Source organism: Emys orbicularis, chromosome 13, assembly GCF_028017835.1.
Source record: "Emys orbicularis isolate rEmyOrb1 chromosome 13, rEmyOrb1.hap1, whole genome shotgun sequence".
NCBI lineage: Eukaryota > Metazoa > Chordata > Testudines > Emydidae > Emys > Emys orbicularis.
This window is the reverse complement of record NC_088695.1, coordinates 49,010,161-49,023,229: the sequence shown is the minus strand read 5'-3', so window position 1 is coordinate 49,023,229 and position 13,069 is coordinate 49,010,161. Positions and strand designations below refer to the sequence as shown.

The following is a 13,069-nucleotide window of genomic DNA, read 5'->3' as shown; positions in this document are numbered from 1 at the left end:
AAGCAGGGTAGTTTTTCAAGTGGATTTTTCAATGAAACCAATAGGGAGCCCGTGAAGTTGCTTGAGGAGTGATGTTCTGTGATCAGATTTCTTGGTACATGAAAAGGAGTGGGCAGTAGCATTATTCTTCACATGCAAGAATTTTGAGAGCTGGGACTTGAGGTGTCCAGATAGAAGGGATTGCAATTGTCAGAGTGAGAGTGGATGAAGGCACTAGTGACTGTTTCCTTACCAGCAGTCAAAGCTGTGTCAAACAGAGACATTTTTGTGGTTTGGTGGTGGGCAGATTGCAGAGAGCAGGAGATGAGGGAAAGAGAGATATGTCAGGGTCAAGAATGATGCAGAGCTACGTAGGGATATAGGAGATATGAGAGTTTTTTGAGAGTGCTGCTGCATCAGAAGTGGTCTTGCTGTATTTCATGGGAGCAATATTTTGCATCCAAAATGTGGGTATATAATCGCTGGTGTGTAATCTGAGGTTACATCCCAGACTGTTTGCCATCAGACAGTGACTAGTTAGGTTACAGGAGTGTGTTCTCTGTCACTACCTGGCTATAGAAAATTTCTTATTCCTAATTTTTATCTTCGTATGTAATGCTCACTTTGCTAGGAGAATTCTATGTATTGGCCTTCATATCTGGCCAGATAGGGAGGAGTTTGCACTGAAACTGATATTAATGTCACTCATGGAGTTGGCTACAAATAAGCAAGCAAGCAAACGGCTGTTGGCTCTCATGCATTCATTTTGTTAAATTACACAAAATATTTAAATAGTATTTTAACTTTATTTTCTCTGTCATTACAGTCAGGTGAATCTTGGAGAGGGTGTCACAGTGTATTTCCATGCAATATTGTCTAAAGACTTTAAGCTAGATCCTGATAATCATAAAGTGTTCATCAAGGCCTGTGGCATTTCAGGATATTTGGGTTGGAAAGATAACATCTGTGAGTTGACCTGCACAAAGTAAGTACTTTTCTGTAGTTCCAAAACTGCTTAATTTTAATTCAGGCCTCTTATTTTAACTACCTGCCTCACAATAACAAGAAAGCAACAGACACAGATATGGTATTTTGTCTCTGCCCTGGCTGTTGTAATTTTTCTTCTGTCGTCCTGTTTGGACTAAGAAAAAAGGTACTTTTAAAAATCAAATTAGCTAATGTGACACCCCTTCACACTTAGTGTAGAGACAGTTTAACATCTTCACAATCATGTTAGTTGGTGTCAAACTGTCTACGCTTGATGGGGATGTTTCAAGTCACATTAGCTGAATCACATTTGCTAACTCGATTTACAAAAAACATCTTTTTTCTTAGTCTAGACAGGGCCTGTGATCTGTTATCTGAAATAAGGCTAGACTACATTAATGCAGGATAATATCAGGGCCTCGTCTCTTAAAATGTGGACCTAGGGCCTTGGCTACACTGGTGCTGTACAGCGCTGCAACTTGCTGCGTTCAGGGGTGTGAAAACGCCCCCCCCCCCAAGCGCAATGCTGTAAAGCACCAGTGTAATCAGCGCCTGCAGCGCTGCACGCTCGCTCGCAGCACCGCAAGCTATTCCCCTCGGAGAGGTGGAGTACTAGCAGCGCTGCGGGAGAGCTCTGGCGGCGCGACTACACTCGCGCTTCACAGCGTTGCCGTGGCAGCGCTGTGAATCCCCAAGTGTAGCCAAGGCCTAGGCTAATATTTCATTTAGTACTTCAGAAAGTATGTTTCCCCCCCCCCTTTGAACCTGCTGTGTGGTTGTTTTATTTTCATGGAAGTGGGGCCTTTGAGCATGGTAAGACCAAAACCATGTATATATTGTTATTATGGAGGCACCTGGTAGTGATTCTATAGTTAAGGTTACCTTTTAAAATGGGCGATAAAATATTGGGTTTTCCCTAAAAAGTAGGTGGCCAGTCAGTTAATTAGGTCCTTTGAATTTTCTAGGTAGTTTTTGTTTGGTTTCCCATAGAGTTGCCAGCCTTCTATCACCACTTTTAACCATCCTCCTGCACACAACCCTTTATCAAACTACCCTCTCACAACACAACCACTTAGTCCCTCCCACCACATCTATGACTACTAGTGATAGAGAAAAATAATGTATAGGTGAGGGGCGAAAGGGGCAGAGTTAAGGTTGTGGTATATGGTAGTTGTGGTAATGATAAGATGTGGGCTTAAGGGCTGGTCTACACTAAGGGGGGGAGCGATCTAAGATATAGTGTAGCTGAAGTTGACGTATCTTAGATTGATTTAAAATTACTTACTTCACGTCCTCGCGGCGCGGGATCGACAGCCGCCACTCCCCCATCGACTCTGCTTCCGCCTCTCGCGGAGCTGACGTTCCGGAGTCGACGGCAGAGCGATGGGGGATCCCCGATAGGCCACGTCTACACTACCCACCGGATGGGCAGGTAGTAATCGATCTATGTGTTGAAGAGCTCATGATATATACTGTTAAGTGCTTTATCTTTTCAGTTCTTTGTAAATGTGTAAGGTAGGGGTATATGTGTGAGTGTGAGAAAAAGAGAGGGAACCCAAACTACTTCACAGCGATGTTTGTTTGTTTGTATGACTGTAGCTCCTAGGAGCCCTAGTTGGGGACCGGGACCCCAGTGTGCTAGGTATTGTGCACATACAGAACAAAAACATAGTCCCTGCTCCAGAGAGCTTGTATGTATGTGTGGGAGCCACAGTCGAGGAGGGAGAGAAACCAGCGCCATAGAATGTAAAAGAAATATGCTGGTTATGGGTCACTCCAGAAGTATTTGCTAGGCGAGTGAATATGTTTATATACCTAAAATAAATAATAATAGCCCACTGGATGGTTGAGTGGTACGCATAAAACTGCACTGTGCTCTGATGATACCGAAGCCCCCATTTGGGAAAAGGGAGCAAATATGAGCTGTCTAGTTGTCAAAATTTCTGTTGCTGCGTAGTGTGCATGTGCTCGTTGGCTGAATTCAGAGTTGTGCCCTCCTCAGCCATTTAGTTGGGTATTGGGGCAAAATATCAAATGTATAATGAAGAGTCTTTCCCCTCTTTTTAAAAATTGGCAGTTGGGGAGGAAGCAAGTACTAGAGCAACCGATGTCTGACTTGCCTATTGTCCGAGCTTGCTGCCGCTGCTAAGCTGTCTTGTATTGAACAGGGACCTGGGAGAGCATGGACACCTCATTGAGGGTTGTGTGACTATTTCCAAGGACAACATGAATAAACCATTTCCCTACAAGTATTTTATTTCACGTGGCAAGAAGGGAGACTATGAATTCATTTACAAACCTTGCCCAGAAGAAGTGGTTGTGAATCGCTGTTTATTCATACCTTCTAAATTTCTCAGCTCGGGAGGTAAGGTGATTTCCACAGTGTGTGGCTGTTTAGTCTTCATCATAATTATGCATGTTTAGATATCTCTTATTTGCCAGACAGTGCTGATGTTAATCAGCCTTATCAGTGACACCCAGGCAAAAAACCCATGTGAGAAAGCTTGGGGTATTGTGTAGAAATATGAAAGGACAGACTTGGATGAAATAATCTAAATCCATTATCTTTAATGGCCTCTGATTCACACATTTAACAACACATGTATATCTGTACGTATGTCATATTTATTGAAACGTAATTGCTAGTCTCTGCTGCTGCCTTTGAAGTGCCAACATTCCAATAAAAAGTTGTCACTCCAGATGTGACAGACTTGATTCCTGGAAGAGCTTAGAATCTAAATGGAGACGTCAAAGAAAGGGTGGGAAGGGAAACACACACAGAGGGGAAGTGACCTGTGGCCAAGCTGGGAACAGAACTCAGGTCTCTTTCATCCCACTCCAGTGTCCTGTGCTGGCCTGCTCCCAGGTATGTGAGGCAGCAGGGAAACCGAAACACCTGCTTCTTGTCTTCTAAGTTAAATGTGTACACATTTATTTTTCTTATTCTTAGATTGGCATCAGTATGATGATATAGTATGTAAACCCACTGATGGTTTCGTGAGCCGCTTTATAAATTGGGTTGGATGGGATGATTGGAAGAAAAGTGTTGAGAGGGGGAAGCAGATAGCAGCAAAAATTATGCTAGAGACCATCTTCAGCATCCTCACCACATGGACCAACATCAACATGAAGAACTTTCTCGACCAGTTACATCAGTTTTACATGGTGACTGGGAAGCCAATGGTGTATGAGAGACAGCCGATGGAATGGACATCGCTAGAGTTTCGAGAAAAGCAGGTATTCTAATTACATTTGACAGTGTATTGGGGAAGAGGTTGAAATTCAGTTATTAAATATGCAATTTTAACTTTGCTGTTGAGATCCTTAGTCTGTATTGCCTCCCCTGATGGAAGTAATGGATAATTTTCTGTTGTGTGATGGGGTGAGTTATTTCCATATGTGACACCTACTATTTCCTGTTGCATGAAGTCCTACTCCCTGAACTTTTGGCCTTAGTTGCAGTATGAGGTTTAGTGCACCAATACTTGCTCACCAAAGGGAGCCAGAGCATGGGATGTGGTACTTGCTGGGATGGCTTTAACAGTGTTGATATTTAAATTATGATCACTGTACACCTGAATTAACGCTCCTATCTCAGCGCTGTTGTTCCAGGCTGTTTGTAGACTTGGACATCTCTGTGTCGATTACTCTTGGCTCATGTTTATGAGGCCATCTTTGCAACCGTAACAGCTAGACACTTTTTTTTTTTTTTTTATTAAATTTTGAGATCCTGGAACACAAAATATTGGCTTCAGAGAGGTGCCAGTATGGCATATAGACTGGCTGTTTGCTGAGTAAAAATATTGGTAAACAATTTTTTTTAAGTCTTTGCTACCATCTCTCTCTTTGGCACAGTAGGTTTTCTCTGTGCTTATTTCTAGCCCAAGTCTGAACCACTCTGGGTTATGAGGATTGTCAAGGCTGATTCCCCACTCTGGCACTTTGAATGCAGAAGGTGGGGGCCTGCAAGGACTCTAAAAATTAATACTTGCCACTCCAGGCTTGTATTAAACTCCCAAGGTTACAGCTTTTCTCTGACCTTGGATGGGTAGATACTGCCACCACCCAAATGCAACCCCCTGTGGAACCCAGGAAGGCGCACTTGGGAATTCCTTCCTGTGGGGTACCCTCAAGCCCTTTCACCACCATCCCCCCCACCCCCGAAAGAGCTGAGAAAGGAAAACAAAGAAATCAACTGTTGCCACCAGCTAACTAAAAAACATGTGCACAAACCTCTTAAGACACACAAATCCAAATCCTGTTAGTAAAAAAGATAAATTTTATTAAAAACAAAAAGAAAGAAAATACATCTGGAACTTAGGCTTTTGCTAGATTTTAAAAAAACCACTTACAAAAATTAAACATTAGGAATAACCGTCTTGAGGTCCAGCTTAAAGGTTACAAGCAAACAAAAGCATTCAGGGTTAGCACAGAGGAGTCCACAAGCCTTACAGAAAATAAAGGAAATAAACCTAATCGTGTCTTTCTAGACATTTCCTAATCTACTTACATATTTGGGTAGTTCTAGGTATGATCTAATGATTTCCATACCTGGCAAAAAGCCTTTTACAGCATAGTAACAGCCCTGACTCTGTTCTGTCCCCTCTCTACTGAGAACAACAACAACAGACAAAGAAGTTTAGTTTTTTTCCCATTTAAAAAAATTCTAGCCTTCCCATTGGCTCTTTTGGTCAGGTGCCTGCTCCCTTTCCTTTACTTGGGGACTTTTTTAACCCTTTAGAGGTAAAGCAAGTAGAGCACAGCTACCAAGAGGGATTTTATAGCTAACTGGCTGGCTGGATGTCCATAAAAGGGAGCTACCCCCTCCCCCTTTCATTTATCACAAGGTTATTGCATCTCAAACTCTCACATCTGACTGGGCTAGATTAGACTGGATTTCTTCTGGACTCCATAATCTGCCACCAGGACTCTTCATAGAATACTTCACCATCTCTTTAAGGTTTAGAGCTCTCCCTCCACAGATCTTCCAGACAAGGAAGGTGGTGGTGGTGGTGGGGAATCCAGGCTCTAACCAATATTTACCTTTCTTTTTCTGGTGAGTGGTGGTTTTAAAATGACTCCTTACTTTTTTTTCTTCCACCATTCACCTGTCTTTGGGATCCCTTCCCCATCTGAAGCCTAATCCAAAAGCCACTTGAGTAAATTGAAAGAATCATTTATTTTAATGGACTTTGGGTCAAGTCTATATTCCCTTTTTATTCCTCCCCCCGCTAATGAAAGGGCTAGATGTGGGTGGCTTCCTTTAGAGCTTAGCAATGCTCTTCCATTTTTTGTCGGAGAGAGGGTTGGCGGATAACAATTCCTCTAGCTGAACATGCTGCCTAGGCTGCATTTTTTAAAATTAAATATGTGCACTAACCCTAAAGGCAGACCAAGGCTTGAAGGGTTTTTCCATGCCCAGTGAAGCAATATTTCAAGTCAGACTTGAGGGCTTGGTATTAAATGAGGATATTGATATAACTGGCATCACAGAAACTTGGTGGAATGATGACAACCAATGGGACACGGTAATACCAGGATACAAAGTATATAGGAATAATAGAGTAGGTTGGGCGGGTGGGGGTGTTGCACTATATGTGAAAGAGAGCATAGAGTCAAAGATAGTAAAAGTCTTAAATGAATCAAACTGTTCCATAGATTCTCTATGGATAGAAATTCCATGGTTGAATAATAGGAGTAAAGCAACAGGAATATACTAGCGACCACTTGACCAGGATGGAGACAATGACTGTGAAATATTCAGGGAGATTAGAGGGGCTACAAAAACAGAAAACCCAATAATAATGGGTTTATTATAATATCTCCATACTGACTGGGACTATGTCCCCTCTGGACGGGATGCAGAGATAATGGTCTAGACACCATTAATGACTGATTCTTAGAGCAGCTAGTTATGGAACCCTCAAGGGGAGAGGCAATTCTTGATTTAGTCCTAAGTGGTACACAGGGTTTGGTCCAAGATCTGACTATAACTGAACCACTTGTAATAGCGAGCACAATGTAATTAAATTTAACATCCTTGTAGGGGGGGAAACACCAAAGAAACCCACCACAGTAGCATTTAACTTCAGAAAGGGGAGCTACACAAAAAGGAGGAAGTTAATTAAATGGAAATTAAAAGGAACAGTTACAAGAGTGAAATGCCTGCAAGCTGCATGGAATTTTTTTTAAAATACCATAATAGAAGCTCAAACTATATGCATACCCCAAATGAAAAAAACAGTAAGAGGACCAAAAAAATGCCCCCATGGCTAAGCAACAAAGTGCAAGAGGAGCTTAGAGACAAAAAGGCATCCTTTAAAAATTAGAAGTCAAATCTTACTGAGGAAAATAGAAAGGAGCATAAACTCTGGCAAGTCAAGTGTAAAAATTATAATTAAGCAGGCCAAAAAAGAATTTGAAGAGCACTAGCAAAAGATACTAAAGCCTGATCTGTATTACACAGTTAGATTGACATAAGGCAGCTTACATCGACCTGATTATGTCCGTGTACACACTACAGCCTTGTCTTGCCGATGTAAGTGCCCTATTGCACCGACGTAACTCCACCTCCACGAGAGGTGTAGGGCTTATGTTGGTGTAGTTAGGGTGACGCGGTGTCTGTGTTGACAAGACAGCCAACAGCTGATCTGTCTATTTCACAGCTCCATGCTAGAGCCCAGCTGCCCCCAGCTCCCCACTCCCAGACGAGCTGCTGCCCAGAGGCTCCCCACTCAGGGAACTGAGAAGCCCAGGCAGCTGCCCCCCTGCTCCCTGGGAGCAGGGAGGTGAGAGCTGGGGCAGTGGGGGTGTGTGTGTGTGCTGGGCTCCCAGTGGGCAGCTTCGCCGAGGGCTCTCAGCACCCCACACTGTCCCTCCTCAGTCGATGAGGACGTGCACCACCAACCCAAGGAGGGTAGTGTGGACATCAGCCACCACAGTAATTACTGCGGTGGATGTAAATTGACGTAACATAGGTTGACTTAGGGCTGTAGTGTAGACATGCCCTAATACTAACAGCAAAGTGTGTTTTAAGTACATCAGAAGCAGGTGATCCAGTGGTTATAGTGTATTTGGACCTTCAGGAAGTCTTTGACAAGGTCCCACACCAAAGGCACTTAAGCAAAATAAACAGTCATGGGATAAGAAGGAAGGTCCTCTCATAGATAGTAACTGGTTAAAAAATACTAAACACAGGGTAGGAATAAGACCATAAGAATGGCCACACTGGGTCAGACCAAAGGTCCATCTAGCCCAGTGTCCTGTCTGCCGACAGTGGCCAATGCCAGGTGCCCCAGAGGGAATGAACAGAACAGGGAATCATCAAGTGATCCATCCCCATTCCCAGCTTCTGGCAAACAGAGGCTAAGGACACTATCCCTGCCCATCCGCTAATAGGTCCATCAATGGTTATCTTCTGTGAATTTATCTAGTTCTTTTTTGAACCCTGTTTATAGTCTTGGCCTTCACAACATCCGCTGGCTAGGAGTTCCACAGGTTGACTGTGCGTTGTCTGAAAAAAATACTTCTTTTTGTTTGTTTTAAACTTGCTGCTGTATAACTGGGTTCAAAAAATAATTTGATAAATTCATGGAGCATAGGTCCATTAATGACTATTAGCTAAGATGATCAGGGATGCAGCCCTATGTCCGGGTGTTCCTAAACCTCTGACTGCCAGAAACGTGGACTGGAAAACAGGGGATGGATCACTCAATAATTGCCCTGTTCTGTTCACACCTTCTGAAGCATCTGGCATCGGCTACTGTTGAAAGACAGAATAACAGGGCTAGAGGGACCATTGGTCTGACCCAGTGTGGCCATTCTTCTGTTCTGAGACATAGAAACTTTGAGTGGTGCCTTTAGGAGCAACAGACTCCGGAAGGTTCAGTTCTGATGGTGTGGAAGATGGCTTTATCTAACCAGTGTCACTTCGTCATCAATCTACAATGGTCAGGCATGATGAAAATCCAAACACTCCTTTCTAGCATCATAAGCAGCAATAAATAGACCTTTGCCCTGCAATAAGCCAATCGTCATTGATACCATTGGATCGTTCTGATGGCTGTATGAGGAATAGTGGGAAAGAGATAGAAATGACCCCTTTTTAAAAAAAAAAAAAAAAAAAAAAAAGTTGATCAATGCAGTTGGATTATGTGCCTTTCCCTCCCCCCCTTCCTCTTTGTTTTAGGTGAAGGAGTTACTGGTGAACTACTTGAGAAAAGTAGCTCAGCCATTTCTTGATCAGAACAGTGCTAACGCTCCACCCAAGGACGTGTCAGTGAAGAGCCGGTTGGGGCTGGGCCTGATCAGTGTTATATTGGGTGAATGCTATGCACTTCCAACATACAAAGAGGACCTGAGTCGGGTATGCAGCCTCCTGTGTTTGGAGCAGAAGCCACAAGAAGTCCTACTCCATGAAATGAATCATAACAAGGAAGTGTTTTCAGTGGTTTCATGGTAGGTATTGTGACAAAGTTCCTCCTCTACCTTGGTGGGTCCTGCGCTTATTGGTGGATTTGCTCGCTTCACAGATTCACCCTCTGGGTCAGGAAACAGTTCAGAGACCTTCCCCTCTGGTAGACGCTATAGTCCAGGTCAATTCCTCCTGTGTTTGATCAGGAGTTGGGAGGTATGGGGGGAACCCGGGCCCGCCCTCTACTCCGGGTTCCAGCCCAGGGCCCCGTGGACTGCAGCTGTTTAGAGTGCCTTCTGGTACAGTTGCACGACACCTACAACTCCCTGGGCTACTTCCCCATGGCCTCCTCCCAACACCTTCTTTGTCCTCACCACTGGACCTTCCTCCTGATGTCTGATAACGCTTGTACTTCTCAGTCCTCCAGCAGTACGCCTACTCACTCTCAGCTTCTTGCACTCCTCTTGCTCCCAGTTCCTCACACACACTTCCTCTCCTCTGGCTCCCTGCCCCCCCCCCCCCCCCGGCTTGACTGGGGTGAGCCCTTTTATAGCATCAGAGGGGCCTTAATTAGAGTCAGTTGCTTAACTGCCTCACCTGACTCTTAGCAGGTTAATTGGAGTCAGGTGGTCTATTAGCCTGGAGCAGCCCCTGCTCTGGTCACTCAGGGAACAGAAAACTGCTTATCCAGTGGCCAGTATATCTCCCTTCTGCTACTCTGCTGTTCCCAACTGGTCTGGGTCTATCACATATCCCTCCCCCCTGCTCAACACCAAGGGGTTGGGCAGCTTGGGACGCCAGACAGTGTACACGTGATAAGCCATCGGCGTTGCCATGGTGACTCCCCGCTCTATGCTGTATGCAGAACTGGAAAGGTTGAAGGGATAAGAACCACCTGGTTACCCTTGTGTTCTTTTCCTTGTTCCGTTGCATCCATTGAAGAGGGGCATGGTCGGTCACGAGGACAAATCTGCGCCCCAGCAGGTAGTAACGCAGCGTTTCCATGGCCCATTTTACGGCGAGGCATTCTCTCTCTACCACTGCGTATTTTTGTTCCCTTGGAAGGAGTTTCCTGCTGAGGTAGAGAATTGGGTGTTCCTCTTCCCCAGCCATCTGCGACAGGACAGCCCCTAGCCCCACCTCGTATGCATCTGTCTGAAGGATGAATTCCTTGGTGAAATCTGGGGCTATCAATACGGGGTTACTGCAGAGGGCAGTCCGTAGGTCTGCAAATGCCCTCTCTGCTGCGTCGGACCATCTGACTGGATCCGGACCACGGGCCTTCACAAAGGATATGTCTTCACTACCCGCCGTATCGGCAGGTAGCAATCGATTAATCCGGGATCGATATATCGCGTCTCGTTAAGACGCAATATATCGATCCCCGAACGCGCTCACCGTCGACTCCGGAACTCCACCAGAGCGAGTGGCGGTAGCGCAGTCGACGGGGGAGCCGCGGCCATCGATCCCGCGCCGTGTGGACCCCAGGTAATTCAATCCAAGATACTTCGACTTCAGCTACGCTATTCGCGTAGCTGAAGTTGCGTATCTTGGATCGATTTCCCCTCCCCAGTGTAGACCAGCCCTAAGTCCGTTAAGGGACTTGCCCTTGTGGCAAAATGGGGAATGAAACGCCGGTAATACCCCACCACCCCTAGGAATGCTCGGACCTGCTTCTTACTACTTGGTCGTGGCCAATTTCGGATGGCCTCTAACTTGTTCAGTTGAGGTTTCACCAGACCTTTTCCTACCACATAGCCAAGATATTTGGCCTCTGTGAACCCCACAGCACACTTAACAGGGTTTGCCGTAAGGCCAGCTCGCCTGAAGGTATCAAGGACCGCCCCCACCTTCTTCAAGTGGGTTTCCCAGTCTGGGGTATGAATCACCACGTCATCCAAGTAGGCCGCAGCATAGCTGGCATGGGGGCGTAATAACTTGTCCATGAGGCGCTGAAAGGTAGCTGGGGCCCCATGTAGTCCAAAAGGAAGGACCGTATACTGGAAAAGACCCTCTGGTGTAGAGAACGCCGTCTTCTCCTTTGCATCTTCAGCTAGGGGAATCTGCCAGTACCCCTTTGTCAAGTCTAGGGTCGTTAAGTACCGGGCATTCCCCAGACGGTCTACTAATTCGTCTATGCAGGGTATAGGGTAGGCATCAAACTGGGATATCTCATTTAGTCGCCGGAAGTCATTGCAGAACCTCATGGTGCCATCAGGTTTGGGCACCAACACTATTGGGCTGGACCACTGATTGTGAGATTCTTCAATGATCCCCATCTCCAGCATTTTATTTCCTCCCTTTTGGCTGCTGGCACCCGGTAGGGCCTCATTGTTACTCTGGCCCCAGGGTTAGTGACGATGTGATGATATGTCCCAGTTGTGCGACCCGGCTTTGTTGAGAATACATCTTGATATTGGGCAATCATCTCAGTTACCTCTTTCTTCTGGGCTGTCATTAGATCGGGAGACAGCCTCACCTGTCCAGGGTTTTTGTTCCCTGGGTGTAGGTCTTCCCGAACCACTATGCACGCCTCTCGGGTATGCCAGGGTTTCAGAAGGTTGACATGATATATCTGTCCTAGTTTTCGACGTCCCGGTTGTCGCACCTTGTAATTTACTTCCCCTACGGGTTCAACTATTTCGTAGGGCCCTTGCCACTGGGCCAACAGCTTACTTTCGGCTGTGGGTACCAGTACCATTACTCGGTCACCGGGCTGAAACTGACGAACCTTGGCTTGACGATTGTAGTAGGTTTGCTGGGCCTCTTGGGCCTTTTCTAGGTGCTCCCTCACTATGGGAGTGACCCGGGCTATCCGGTCCCTCATCTGTAGCACATGCTCTATTATGTTCTTCCCCCTCACTGGGTTCCTCCTCCCAAATTTCCTTGGCTATATCCAGGATGCCTCGGGGGTTGCGCCCATATAACAGCTCAAAGGGGGAGAATCCAGTTGAGGCCTGAGGTACCTCCCGGATAGCGAACATAAGGTAAGGTAGTAGGGTGTCCCAGTCCTTCCCGTCCCAACTTACCACCTTCCTTATCATAGCCTTGAGGGTTCGGTTAAACCTTTCTACCAGCCCATCAGTCTGCGGATGATAGACTGAAGTTCTCAGGGTATGTATATGGAGCAGCGTACAGAGGTCCTTCATTAGCTTCGACATAAATGGGGTTCCTTGATCTGTTAAGATCTCCTTTGGTAGCCCCACTCGGGCAAAGATCCCCACCAACTCCTTAGCTATCGTTTTAGAGGCCGTGTTTCGCAGGGGGACGGCTTCTGGGTAGCGAGTAGCATAATCCAGAATGACAAGTATATATTGGTGGCCGCGGGCTGTCTTCTCCAGGGGTCCCACTAGGTCCATGGCTATTCGCTCGAAGGGGACCTCTGTGATGGGAAGGGGTACTAAAGGTGCCCTCAAGTGGGGATGGGGACTGTGCAGCTGACACTCCGGGCAGGATGCACAGTACCTCCGCACTTCTTCATGTACTCCGGGCCAGAAGAACCGTCGTAAGACCCTGGCCAGGGTCTTCTCTACCCCCAAATGTCCCCCCAAAAGATGACTTAGCTGCCTTAGCTGCCCTCCTTTCCCTTTTTGTCTTTCTATCCTGTCTGGGAGTGGAGAACAAATCTGGGGATATTTCAGAGAAGACTGGGGGTTGACAGTCTACTGTGGATGCCTCACTAACTTCAGG

The 13,069-nt window shown here is 46.0% G+C and overlaps 1 protein-coding gene across 1 annotated transcript in view; it reads left to right on the top strand.

The window, feature by feature from the left end:
* RNF213 (ring finger protein 213) overlaps positions 1-13,069 on the top strand; it is a 93,596-nt gene that overhangs the window by 16,353 nt on the left and 64,174 nt on the right. Inside the window, exons 7-10 of the mRNA XM_065415339.1 lie at positions 806-964; positions 3,135-3,331; positions 3,917-4,203; positions 9,155-9,423. Coding sequence (XP_065271411.1) covers positions 806-964; positions 3,135-3,331; positions 3,917-4,203; positions 9,155-9,423 — 912 coding nt within the window. The remainder of the gene's footprint in view (positions 1-805; positions 965-3,134; positions 3,332-3,916; positions 4,204-9,154; positions 9,424-13,069) is intronic.